The following is a 14,096-nucleotide window of genomic DNA, read 5'->3' on the forward strand; positions in this document are numbered from 1 at the left end:
GATTACCTGTCTGCGGCAGCTTCCGCTACATGGATGACATGGTTGAGAATTCAGCCTTATGTGCATCATATTATTCTCTGTCACAGTGGGTTGAAAAGTCAAAGCACAGAGTAAGCACAAGCCATTAGCTGGTACTCAAATGACAGCACACAGAGCCAGACCTTCAAGGCTGCCTCTGCCCTGGGGTTCATCCAAGAGACAAAAATCACCATATGCCCTTCGTTTGTTGGAAGAATTAGGAGATGTGGGCTTGCAACTGGGCTCGTAAATGATGATGAATTCTTTTTACATTGTATGCAAAGAGAACATTCTGCATATCTGACTAATGCCTTGTCCAGTGACGTGGCTCAGACAGCTGACCTGATTTATTGCAAGGTTTCCTGCATTGTTAAAAAACAATCTCTGACTCAATGACAGAGGCCCAATTAGGGCCATTCCTTTGACGCAGAAAAGGTCCATATACAAAAGAGACTCTGAATTGCAAATCCTGTTGTAGCCCGTCCTTGCTTTCCCCTAATCTAATAATGTGATCCATCATTTCTACGGCGACAGCTCTACAGCCCAGGCATAGGACAGAATCCCACAGAGGATTAGTAAGATGTTTGAATATCCATATATTTAGCCCTATTTAGAGAAAAAAAAAATGCATATTTAGAATAATGCACTGGGCTATTTTTTTTTACATTTCACCCGATTATACCTCACGAGATACTTCAATTTCATTTTTCCAGATTTAACTGTTTCTGGTTGTTGGTAACCTTTTAATAAGCACTTGACATCCATAGTCAGCTTAGATGCCTTCAAGACTCAAGTTTTTTTATGTCGACTAAAAAAAGAAGCCCGTTTCCTGCTCAGTGGTGGCGCTGTTGTTTGAGGGATGGCTCTGTTGCAGAATCATCCATTACCCTGATGAGCTTGCAGCCCCAGAGCTATGACAGCACAGCCACACGATGAGCGAGACAGCCGACTGCCACTATTTGTTCCGCTAAAGCATTCATCACACTAATTACCCATGGTGCCAAACAGCTCCAGCAGCCCAGTGAAGCTTTGGCTGCTCGTTTGGAGACGAGGTGAGGTAGGGAAACCTCAGATGAGTCTAAACAGGAGGCTGTCCTCTTTTTTCTGGCTTTCCTGCACATAATTAACTTGGCACACCAGCAGCTTGACAAATTGGAATGATGAATCTGGCCTCTATGAATAGATACAAATACATGATCAATCAAAATACCGGACAGTGTTCTCAGTCTGAGGAAATGTGGTGCTTTGAAGGACAAAAGAAATGTCTTTGCTGTGAATGACATTTGGTCTTCTGGTAGAAAAGTGAGAGGGAGGGTGTGTTTGAGCTGCGAAAATGTAGAAGCAAGTCAGTGCTAAGTGGGTGGTGCAGAAAAAAGTGGTTGCAAAATCTCACCATTTCACAATTCAAGTGCCATTAAAAAAAAAAAACCCATTATACTTTATCCAATTTTCCATACATAATGCCTTTTTTCTAAAGGACTACACTTTCAGCCTGCTTCCAATAACTTTTCCTTCGATGCAGACAGATGCAAAAGCACAGTCTCTCTGAATTATAGTCATGTATGCCACCTGACCTTGGAAAGTACCAAGAAAGACTCTTTGGTTTCTTTAAATTTCTGTCTCATTCACACTTAGCCTCCAACTGTCCATGTCCCTTCTGGCCTTCACACTGCCGTCTGAACTAATGTAACATCCAGTACATCACAACATCCCAGCATTACCTCCCCGCAGTGGCCGCAGATCAACTGATCAAGCACAAAGAAACTTCCTAGAGACAGCAAATCCTCCCAGCCTGCCTCACAGTTGCATTTTAAGAATATCACTGCATCTCACTAACTAGGGCAAGAAAAACAACCAGCATAAATGACACATGGCCAGCCACATGACAGCTGTTAAAACACTCAACTAATTCTCTGATGCCATGTTGAAAAAAATAGCCTGTCATGAAAAGACAGCGTGTTTGAAACTATTCATTTCCTGATAAATAATAATAATAATGATAATAATAAAATCACACCTGTAATATTTTTTGCATTGTTTGTTATGTTAATCATAAATATTGCTCTCTCTATATTTTTATTCTTAACTTCGCTATTTATTGTTAGTTACTGTGATTCGGCTTCTTGTACATCACAGTTAAAAGCTATAGTGATTACTCATTAACACAGATGTTTTCTGATGTAAACTGACTAAAAGATGACTGACGACACTGTTATGGTCAGTCACAATTTTCACTGTATATAACGTTGACTTGTGCATATAAAACTATGGGGTAAACAAAGTCAGAAGTAAAAAATTAAAAGTAGATAAATTTGAATTTATAAAATGGTAAGCAGAGTTTGACTTAAAGTACGAGACACAAGAGACATAAAGTGCAGACCAAGGTGTTTATTCATCAACATTAAAGATTTAACTGAATCTTCATTAAGCCTAAATGATCTTCTGGATCAGAAAGATATTTAGATCTGTATTAGTTTCTTATGTTTTCATTTAAAAATGATTTTAAAAAATTTGGGGGGTGTATTTCTCTTTGTGACAAAATTACATAAAATACGCAATTTTATCACATTGCTAAAGAATCATCTCAGAAATGTGTAGATCCAGAACTGGATCGAGCTCTAGAAATGAATCACTTCTAAGTTGAGCTGAACCTCACCTCTGATAAATTCTTCCTCAAGATCAGTCCCAAACTTTTAAACAACCCTGTTAATAAACAAACAAAAGCAATCCTACGTACTAAGGTAACTAAAAGCACTGTTAACCACAAGTGGCATGAGGTCATAGCAGCAGCCCTTTCAGACTGCCACTGATTAACCCATGAACTGAATGTGATATGATTTGCTTAATTAGGCTAAAGAAACAGAGTAAAAATCTAAGATGCACAAATAATATTAATAATAATATTAATACACAATAGTACACATCACACTTAAGTATATTATCTTAAAGTAAAGTTTGAATTATGTCTTCATCCTCTTCCATTCCACTTAATTAACCACTTAGTTCCTCCACCTGGACCTTTAAAGTGTACACAGCGCCCCCCCGGGAATTTATTTGGCCTTAACACCTGAAAAAGAAAACACAACAATGTAAGAAACTCATCATGTTATTGCCCTCATTATCCATGACTTTAGAGACTGAACAATAAAAACATTTTGTAATGGCATAAACAAACCTGTCAAACTAATCTGGGATCCTTATATATGACAGACCTCTATCAGCGTCAGCTGAGAGGCTACCAGCAAATATGCCTCAAATTTTGTGCTTAAATATTAAAATACTGTAAAATGTTACAATAATAATACAGTCATTTTTAGTTCTCTTATGCATAAACAGGTCAGAAATGTGTGCAGTCCACATTAAAAGGTTTGACTAGAGCATATGTCTTGTTTTAAATGTTATCTTATTTGATCAGTTTCAAAACTGTTTACAGTTCAAAGCTGAGTTGCATGTAATTCTATCATTTACAAAGCAATGTGGGTTAATCTCATACGAGATAATGAGTGCTAGTCTGAGTGAGGTCAAAGGTTAAGTAGGATTTTGTACAATTCCTAATGAGGATCCCAACATTTCGCCAGGATGAATCTGTTCATGAGTGAGACGAGTGTTAGCGGTGCGTTATAACTGCACACTGACCTGTAGCACAATGCGTCTCTCAAGCGTGAAATCCACCTCATGAAGAATTCTGCAGCGGGCCTGAAGGAGTCAGAGGTCAGCTGTTGGGGGTTAATAAAAGGTGAGAGATGGTTCAGCGGTCACAGGTGAAGCAAAGGCTGTGGCGTGTTAATCTAACTCATTAACTATTGTTGCTCTCTGACCAGGATGTGAACCGGCTAAAGAGCCTAAGAGATCCCAGCTTTGTTTCAGTGGCTGCCAAGGTTCACAGCAGGGTGACAATCTACAGGCTCTCTTTACTGTCCAGCATCCATTACCAGAGACATAAACACGAAAAGGTGGTAGTCACTAGTTACTGTAAAAATTACAATTGCTATAAATGATCATGTAAGATACTGATTTTAATATTAATTGTTGCTCCGGTTCAGCAATCTATAGCAGAAACTTCTTTCAACTTTTGCTCAACTTTTAAATGTCTTGCTTTAATAAGTAAAACTTTGTTATTGACACTTTTTATTATAGTTTAATTTAACATGTAAAATTCAGTAAATGTCTAGTGTACATCTGCTTATTCACAGAAACTTGATTCCCACTATATTCAGGTTAAACCTCCAGAAATTTTACTCAAGATGAAGTTGTTCTGTGTGTTTTACAAGTGCCAGAAAAGTTGGATGTATTCTCAAAAATAAAATTTAAAGCAAACTGATTGTGACAGGTTTGCACTTTAGACACTTCCCACACACTTGCAGTCAGAGGAGTCACAGGGATCATATTCTCTGTATTCTCCAGAGCTTACTGTGATTTTTGGTGTTAATTGTTTTTTTTTAAGAGCACATTGAGCTTATTTTGTGAGATTGTAAGTAAATTATCAGATATAAAATTCTAGGTTGTTAATAAGTTTGATTAATATAAGGTCGATACTTCTGTAACTTGTGTTTCTTTTTTCAGAAATATCTGGTTAGGCACAAACTATAATTAATTCTTTATTAGTATTTAAACAATCAAAATATCACAGGGATCTTGGGACTACCCTTTCAAATAAAAGTGGATACACATTTATTCCACATAATTAAATGATAGAAACTAGAAACTAGTTGAAACTACTTGCAATAATTAATTTGCTTTCCCCTCAAAAAATGGCAAATGTTTCTTTCTTTTACATAAATCATGCTGATGCTCATGTATATTTTACTTTTGAACTTAGGATTGGTTATACACTGACCATTACCTTTTCTCACATGCACAATCCCTTTGTTTTTATTTTATTCTGATTATTTTTTAAATATTGATGTATTTTACCTCACCCAACCACATCCAGACACTACACATTTCACTTTGCTGTGGGTACAGTTCAGATGTTGAGCTGTTATTTTGCAGGTAAATTGGACAGTTTGATTTGCAATGGTTTGTTTCTACATCATGGCCTCCAGGTCAGGTCATGACATTTCTGAATCTGCACACTTACACACAGTCACTGCTAAAACACAAACAGAGGACATCCGCTGCAGGATCCGAAAGGCTACCGTGCACTTTTAGCTCACAACCATTAATCTCGTTACCATAATGACTTTACACCACACCCATTCACTGCCAAAGCCGAGAATACTACCTGATATTCCTAGAAGACTATAATGTGTGCTTTTCTAAAAGCTCTCTCTCGGTCAAGTAATTCCTTGACATAATACGCTTCATCATACTCACTGCTGAACGTAGTTTTCTCACATCATATAAACTCATCAACCACCTTCAAACTATATTTTATTCAGATTTTAGCTTGACCGATATTTGTCATGTTCAGAATTATAAGAGCAAAATTTCAGTAAAGTGACATCAAGCTTGCATTAGAAAAATTCTGCAGATTTCTAAGCAGGAAGCCAGAGCTGCCTCCCACTTCACTGCAAACAGTCATATCCTGGTGGTTTTGCCCACACAGCAGGTCTCTCCTGGCCAAACTCTCCCTCATTTTGTTTCCAATTAGCTCGCTTTCAGCTCCCCCACTGGTGATAAGTCTTAAAGGGCACCAGATCACCAAAAACAGGAGGGATTTATCATCTGTAAACTCCTAAATCTGTGATTAATATTAACCGGACCCATCATGAGGCAGAGCGGGGGAGGGGAGAGGTCAGTGAAATAAACAGTGTGAAGGAATGCATCATCCACATCCAGTGTGGTAAACACTTTAGCCTTGACCTTCCACTGCTGATTGGTATTGGACATCAGCCGTGTGTTTTGTTAGCAGGCGGGGCAAGGCTTGTTTTGTGTGCGAGCAGTCGCTGGATGACTGCAGCTCTGGCCGTCTGGAAGAACGTGACAGCACACTCAGCCTCAGGACTCATGGAGCATGAGTCAACAGTGAAATGGCCATACAGACATTTTTACATGGCACTGACTTGCCATCAAAGACATCCATAGACATCAGACTGATTCCATTTGAGAAATCCACAACAAATGAAAAGAATGGTTGTGCTACACGTAAATACACCAAAATCAAACAATGCAACTGTATGGAGACACACAGCAACACTGTATGTAAAACCATAATTAAAGTCACCAAATCTACTCTGAAAAATGCAGTAGCTTTATGGATATCAAGCAGCGTATACTCCAATGCAGCTGCACTGAGTGAAATTCAATAGATCATGAACATGAGAGACAGAAAGGGTAGAGGCACAAGCGAAGGTGTCATCTCTTCAGCTAGACATGTAGCCACTGGTTTTCATGAATATATTTAATTCCCATATATCTTTGTATTCTTGCTATTTGAGGAGGGATAACATCAGTTTATTTATTTGGTTTGTTGCATTTATATTTAGAATTGATTTTACAGCCTGTGCTAAAACAATAATTTTTGTGTGTTTACTGGGCATTTCACAACAATCTTTTTACAGTAGGATTTTAGATCTGCACTGGAAGTCAGGATGTTTAGTAAGTTTACTGATGAAAGCTAAAAGTCCAATATGTATCTCACCTATACATAAACTAACTTGTAAACTTTCTCTCTCAAGAAAGAAAGAAAAAAAAAGAAAAGGTTTTAGTAATTTCTAAAAAATGTCTGATTAGTAATTTGGTGTGAGTGGATGATTAAGTGATTACAAAGTCCACAAAGTGACTGCAACTAAGACGGGGCAGAGGAGAGGTGCATTAAATGTATTATTTATAAAAGAAATGTATAAAATCTATCTCTTTTTGTGAGTGGATCTAAAAAAGGGAATTTTTCTGCGTAATTTACTGACGACACTAGGTGGCATCAAATAACTGCATTTAGGATCTGAACTGGCCCCTTCAGGGTCTTCGCGGGCAGAAGCAGCCTCTTTATGTACCAGTATAACATGAGTACTCCTAATATACATTATGGGTGATATGATGCAAACTGTGGTTTGACAGATTCACGGCGAGTAAGTAGTCATAGTGCAAAGAACAAAATAAAACAAACAAAAAAAACCTTCGTGTGCGCACACATGAGAGAGAGAGAGCGCGCGATTGGACAGAGGGGAAAAAAACAGAAAACATAACAGGGAGGATGTGAACTCTTACCCTCTTTAAAGTCAGCTGAACCCCCGCACTGCTGCTCCGAGACCAGCTTCTCCACGCGTTAACTCCGCCCCAAACCAGCGTCACCGATTCACAGCCGGTGACGTGCGGGCGCATCACTCTCCTCCTCCGTCCCGGAGCAAAGCATCATCAAAATCAACATCCATCACTCCCCCTCTTTGACTCTCTCTCTCTCTCTCTCTCTCCCTGTTGTCTTTTTAATGTAACTTCTGACTGATCGGGAGAGCAGGGAGCGTCTGGAAAGCCTGGTCGCGTGACTCCATCCCTAATGAAGGATCTGCTCGCACGGCATTCTGTTTAAAGCTGGACACACAGAACAGAAAGGATCAGATTGTATATTTGGGGGATAACGTTGCTTCCCTGTGTGGATGTTGGCTCCGTCTTTATTTTACCCCCTCTGTGGATGCTATAGCGCACTATGACGGTTTGAATGAAGCTGTCTTTTTGGATTTTGTCCGCGCCCGCAGCTGCTTCTGGGTGACTGCTCAGTCTTCAATTGTGAACTCGTTTTAATTTTCTGCCGTTATCCTATGAGCTCTCTTTTATTTATTTTATTTGAAGTTGTATTTCGTTTCGTCAGAAAATGCCACAGTTTCCCTTGACTGTGTATTAGCTATTGATGCCGACAGTTAGTGTGAGTTAATTATCGCGTAAAAAAGAAGTTGGGCGCAAAAAAGTTTTGGAGAAAGTCGAAATGGCGATGGTAGCGTGGAGAAACACCGAGGCGGTCGGGGACTCTCAGGGGACTCTTTCCTCCCCGGTGTCCCAGGTTGCACCTCTGTCTCTGCCCGGAGAGCTGACGGGACACATGAACCCGGCGCCTTCTCTGGAAATACCCCAAACAGCAGCTGCACCTCAGGGAGCACCGCCGCCCAATCCGTCCGGCAACACTGTCGCGACCACCACCAACAATAACAACAGCACCTCCTCTTCCTCCTCCTCCTCCTCCTTGTCCATGGACAAACAGCAGAGCCAGCAGATCGAGTGCATCGTGTGCGGGGATAAATCCAGCGGGAAGCACTACGGACAGTTCACATGCGAGGGATGTAAGAGCTTCTTTAAACGCAGCGTCAGGAGAAACCTGACCTACACCTGCAGGGCCAACAGGAACTGTCCCATAGACCAGCACCACCGCAACCAGTGCCAGTACTGTCGCCTCAAGAAATGCCTCAAAGTCGGCATGAGGAGAGAAGGTACGGGCTGGCATCAAACTGTTATTACTGGTACTATCACATCCATCACACTTTCACATGCAGCACTCTTTTATGTTTGAACGCATATCTGCCCCATACTCTAGTTGTGTGGATGCTACATATGTGTAGCCTAGCTTATGTTTACATATTTCTTTGTGGACCCAGGAGCCTTTGTCCGGGGTTTGACACTCTAGGGATATTTTATTCATTGAATAATGTCTATATTTTTTTTTTAAATGCGGGGTGTATAATTATTTATTTTGTCTCGGGTACTATAGCTTTATATTGTGTAGACCTCAGTGTGTGATATTACACATATTACAGATGTTCCCGCTAGCATCCTGTAGCATGTTAGGTGCACTATTGTTGCTCCCCTTCCGCTTTATGTCCATCATCCCCGGGGAGTGTAAGTCTGCAGATGCTTTAAATGTCAGGTGTTCACATTCGGCAGTAGATATATTTAACTTTAGTTTCAGTGCCTTTTTTTCGTTTAAATTGTAGCCATAAAAATGTAAAATACATTTTTAAATGATGTGCGCGTGCGGACCATGTGTGTCTGCTCTTATTCATTATGCATGCTTTTCAAATACAGCACTAGGCCCAGACCGCAGCCTACACTAGCCTACTAAGAGTCTGCTTTGTTGTCTAAATGTGAAAGTTTATTAAAGTTTAGCCTATTAGAGATTTCACAGCCAAAAATTAAATAATTAAGTTACAATAAGCCTACTCACTTGATGATATTAGAGAGCATTAACTGAAAACGGAATCCCGATCATTTGGGCTGTGAACTGGAGCAATTATAAATTTGAAAAAAACAAAAAAAAAAACAAAAAACACAACACTACTGAATTACCCAGAAACACGCTGGGAAAAAGAAAAGAGGGGAAAAAAGAAAAAAAAAATCTCACACGCCATTATCTGCAGGTTGTGCTCCAGATCTCCCAGCACCGAGCTGAATGTGACATTTCTTTCCAGGAGCTGTCCACAACACTTATCCATGTCCACTTCTGAAGGGCCAGCCAACCATAAGCTAGCTCACCACTGACATTAGAAAGGAATCCCAGCCTAATCCGACTAAAATAAGCGTGTATTTAGCCATTACATGCGAGGTTTTAATTGACATATGCTGTCGTAAATGACGTCCCGTGCGTGCTGTCTAGTTGTAGGGTTCTTTAAATGTTATCTGCGTTGTTTTAATCGCCTTCTAGCCTGATGTGGCATTTCTGCTGTCTCTTTCTTACAGCTGTCCAGAGAGGCAGAATACCAACCCAGTCATATCACGGCCAGTTTGCTCTGACAAACGGGGATCCTCTGCAGTGCCACTCCTATCTGTCGGGGTACATCTCTCTGCTGCTGCGGGCCGAACCCTACCCGACCTCCAGGTTCGGCTCTCAGTGCCTGCAGAACAACAACATCCTGGGCATTGAGAACATCTGCGAGCTGGCGGCTCGGATGCTCTTCAGCGCTGTGGAGTGGGCCCGCAACATCCCTTTTTTCCCGGACCTGCAGGTGCCGGACCAGGTGGCTCTTCTTCGCCTCACCTGGAGCGAACTATTCGTCCTGAACGCCGCCCAGTGCTCCATGCCCGTCCACGCCGCCCCGCTACTGGCCGCTGCTGGTCTCCACGCATCCCCAATGTCTGCTGACCGGGTGGTGGCCTTCATGGACCACATCCGGGTCTTCCAGGAGCAGGTGGAAAAGCTGAAGGTGCTGCACGTGGATTCGGCGGAGTACAGCTGCATCAAGGCCATCGTGCTGTTCACCACAGGTAAACTTTACCTTTTCACCCCCACACACGCTGTGGCTGACATTTTAGCGAAATCACGCAAGTTTAAAAACGAAGGAGAATTGTGCCACCGCCATCACGAAGAAAACAACCGCTATCAAAATTAAAATCCTAATTTCATTAAATAAATTATTTTCCAAATGTAGAGAAAACAAAATTAATGCGAGCGGACGAGAACGTTACTTAAAAATCGTCTGAAAAACGTAGGAATAAATATTTCCAGAAAAACGACAGAAAATCTTCTAAAAATAATTTTACAGATTTTTTTTTTTATTGCTCGTGGTATAATAGTTTGCATAACACTCGGTAACTGTGCGTTGGGGGGTGGGGAAGGGGGGCTAAAAAGAAAAATCAATAATTTGTATTAAAACTCTGAAACACCTTAAAAGCAAAATCTATATAAAACAAAATTTTTGCAGATTTTAGAGATCATAAGTGTGATGATCCTCTGATATCGTTATAAACGGTCATTAAAAAAAGGAATACAAATCATATATGTTGGATTTGCTCTAGAAAAGTACTCCCTTTAAACCTGAACCAGCTGCTGTACCTCTTACTTAAATGACCTCATACAGTTGTCAGATCTTGAAGCAACAGTTTATCTGCATTAAAAAAAAATACTGAAGAGGAAGTGTGAGTGAGTGAGTTTGATGGTCTTAAAACTGCATCAAATCCTTACAGCCCTTAAAATATGAAATATTTTGCCTGAATAGGTTATACAAATGGAAACAGAGCTTTGAGTTAAACATTTGACAACATCTATATTCCACTGCTGCTTCACACAAAAGGTGCCTCAGCAGAGTGATTTATTTAAAAAAAAAAAAAAAAAGGAGTATTTTTTATTTCAAGTGAAAAAATTGAAACCACTTAAATTTAATTAACTTATTTTCAGGCTTAAAATTTAGAGGATTTTTTTATTCAAAAAAAAAAATTTTTATATTTAAATCTTGCCACTGTTTTAAAAACGATCATAGCATGTAAATGTAACTGCATAATACATTTTATTCTTTATAGCTTTAAATTTGAAAATATCTTCATAAAGAAGCTTTTTTTGCACTGTTCATAAAGCAAGGGGAACTATTAGTTGACTTTGCAATGCAAAATGTATGCCAGTTTCTTAACAGCCTTTTAGATGACAGAGTGATGCTTGGTGGTTGGATTGTGAGTGGGTTCAAAAGGACAAGTAGCAGCAGAGTAAAAAAAATAAATAAAAGAAGGTTTCCTATTGGTCTATTTTAGTCCCCGTGAGCACATGTGAGCACGTGCCTTTTAAACTGGGACAGTCCTGCTTTAACCCCTGTTTCCAGCCGGCCTGCAGTTTTACAGTACAGACAGAAGAGTCTGCTGTGTGTTGAAATGCAAATGATTCAGAGCAATCAATGCTCTTGCCGTGCTTCCTTCCTTTTTTCTGGGCCCTGAGTATTCTTTTTTTTTCATTGGATGGGAGCAGTGGCACCATCATTGAGCCCAGATAGCATCAGATTGACAAACCTCAACTATTTGCCTATATGTTTTATTTTCAACCTGCCACTGAGCTCTTACAGTATCCAATTTTACATTTTTAAACCTCTACATTTACCCAACCATGTCTGACTAACTAGTTTATTGGGTGTTCTGTTTATGGTTGATGGTTCTGTTACCATCTTCGTGAGGTTCACACAAATCTGTTTACAAAGTAATAAATATTTAAATCCGTCCACTAATATTTGGCATTCTGCTGCCCTGACCTCTTCTTTAATGTCTTACCCAGGGATTTAAATAATATCAGTAAAGAGTAATACCTAACAGATTTTTGTTTTTTCTGGTGCTTTTTTGACTTTCGATCCCTGTAACTTTTCATCTAACTCCACATTCAGACTGTACCATCGCGAGTTTTGATCACTTTGTATTAACACTGAATAAACATGAAACTGAAGTATTTTTCAGATGCCCAGTTGAACCACTGGTCCTGACCTCTTCTCTTCTGCCTATTTGTTTCTGTGTTACATTCTCTCTGTAGATGCTTGTGGTCTATCAGATGTGGCCCATGTGGAGGGTCTCCAGGAGAAATCGCAGTGTGCTTTAGAGGAGTATGTGAGGAGCCAGTATCCCAACCAGCCTAACAGGTTTGGGAAGCTGCTGCTTCGCTTGCCTTCCCTCCGCAGCGTCTCTTCTTCTGTCATAGAGCAGCTTTTCTTCGTCCGTCTGGTGGGGAAAACACCCATAGAAACTCTGATAAGGGACATGCTGCTTTCTGGTAGCAGCTTCAACTGGCCTTACATGCCTATTCAATAGAGAATAAAAGCTGCTGTGGTGCTACTAAGGTCAGGAAGGGTCCCACTTTTCAAATCAAGTCATTTCAAATAGTAAAACCTCTGTTGATTTAAACAAGAGAAAAAACTGCCAGTGGAATTAAATTCTCTAAAGTATCTTAAGGGTAAAAATGTAATTTAATTTGCTTTTTTCATCATACCAGAGGTGTTACCTGCCTTATTTTCCATTATGCCCCTGCGCTTTTAGAGGGGTCCACAAAATACAGGAAATCTACCAACGACAAAATGATCTGACTGCACTGGCAGAAATTTTCACTTGTTTAAAGAGAACTAATGTCATTAAACGAAATGACTGGTTACGATGGACATCTTTTTGCGGTGTGGTGACCTCTCACAGTCTATGGTTTTTGGGATAACAAACAATATTTATTGGACCTGTGTGTATATTTATCGTGCTTGTAAATTATGTTTTGGATCCTTTTTGTTTTCTTTTTTTTTTTTCTTCTTTTTTTTAATGTTTTACATATTTTTACCCCAGCTAGTGAGAAAACTGCAGGGATCGTCTTGTGTTGATCTGTTTTTTGTTGTTGTTGTTGTTTTCATACCTTCCAGACATAGCACTTTGGACTAAAGGAACATTTCAAAAAGATTTAATATGATTGTTTGAAACCCGACTTCTTCTGACTTCAGCCTTTTTGCTCGGTTGCATAGAGACAGAAAGGTGAGATTGATGCTTTGTATTAGTTACTTTGTTTTCTTATTCTGGTTTTCTTATTGACATGCAAAGAATGAGAACAGCAAAAACATTTCAGAACTGCACTTCTCATGCTCAGTGTTCGGTTGCGCCAAGCGTTAGTCATTTCTTCGTTATACTTCTTGGCTAATACGATTATTTCCCTTTTGCCATAATGTTCCAGTTAAACTCTTTAAAATCCTATTTCAAAGCAATTTATCTCTCCCGGATTTTTGTCACACTTCAACTTTTCGGTTTTTTCTCATTTGAACTGAGAGGCTAATCATGACGGTGAGCTGACTGTTGGATAGCTTAATCCAATATTTTTTATATTTAGAGGGGTTAAAGTTCAAATCGTATTCCCCCATGACAGGTAAGAAGAACACGAATGACACTACGAGATTAAGGACAAATGCATTACCAAATACTTCTAATGAATTTATGTTTCCTGGACTTTTACACTGACTTCCTCAGAGATTTTTAAGAGCACTGGGTCTATAATAACTACAATCTCTTAATTTCCCAGGCCAAGAAACAAATTTATTTCAGTATAACTCATGCATTAATGAGCCCAGGCCACTTAATGGCACAACAGACCACTGCAGGGTATTGCTGAATTTAGAGTGTATGTGCATGTGTGTGTGTGTGGGTGTGTGTGTGTGAGTGTATTTGTGTTTACTTCTTTTTGACAACCACTCTGATGTACTGTGAAAGCATATTGGTTAACATATTGGTACCGTATTAAATTATAACTCAAGATTTATAAATAAAGTGTATTTGCTTTATTTTGTCATTTCAACTCAACGGTGTTCATGTTTGTCACCTTCCAACAGGAATCAAGTGTGTTTACACAGGGGAGCGCATTCGTTTTAACTTTTATTTTTTTGTGCTGCAATGGAGTAAGGAAACGTAAGCCAAGTGGAGTCTGTCTGGTGTTCTGGAGCCCA

At 39.7% G+C, this 14,096-nt stretch overlaps 1 protein-coding gene and 1 long non-coding RNA gene across 2 annotated transcripts; one reads left to right on the top strand and one right to left on the bottom strand.

Moving 5' to 3' along the window:
* Positions 1 to 2,401: 2,401 nt before the first annotated feature.
* On the bottom strand, positions 2,402 to 7,300 carry LOC102081548 (uncharacterized). The gene is made up of 3 exons (XR_265673.3): positions 7,168 to 7,300; positions 3,655 to 3,734; positions 2,402 to 3,085 (listed from the first exon to the last, which is right to left on the bottom strand). It is a non-coding gene; the product is annotated as an uncharacterized LOC102081548 (long non-coding RNA).
* An 89-nt stretch (positions 7,301 to 7,389) lies between these two features.
* Positions 7,390 to 13,912, top strand: LOC100700424 (COUP transcription factor 2). The gene is made up of 3 exons (XM_005447713.4): positions 7,390 to 8,378; positions 9,622 to 10,146; positions 12,164 to 13,912. Exons 1-3 carry the CDS (start codon positions 7,880 to 7,882, stop codon positions 12,436 to 12,438), a joined length of 1,299 nt encoding a protein of 432 aa, XP_005447770.1. The 5' UTR covers positions 7,390 to 7,879; the 3' UTR covers positions 12,439 to 13,912.
* The last annotated feature ends 184 nt before the right edge of the window (positions 13,913 to 14,096 follow it).

The sequence above is a fragment of the Oreochromis niloticus genome, linkage group LG1, assembly GCF_001858045.2.
Source record: "Oreochromis niloticus isolate F11D_XX linkage group LG1, O_niloticus_UMD_NMBU, whole genome shotgun sequence".
In the NCBI taxonomy this organism is placed as follows: Eukaryota; Metazoa; Chordata; class Actinopteri; order Cichliformes; family Cichlidae; genus Oreochromis; species Oreochromis niloticus.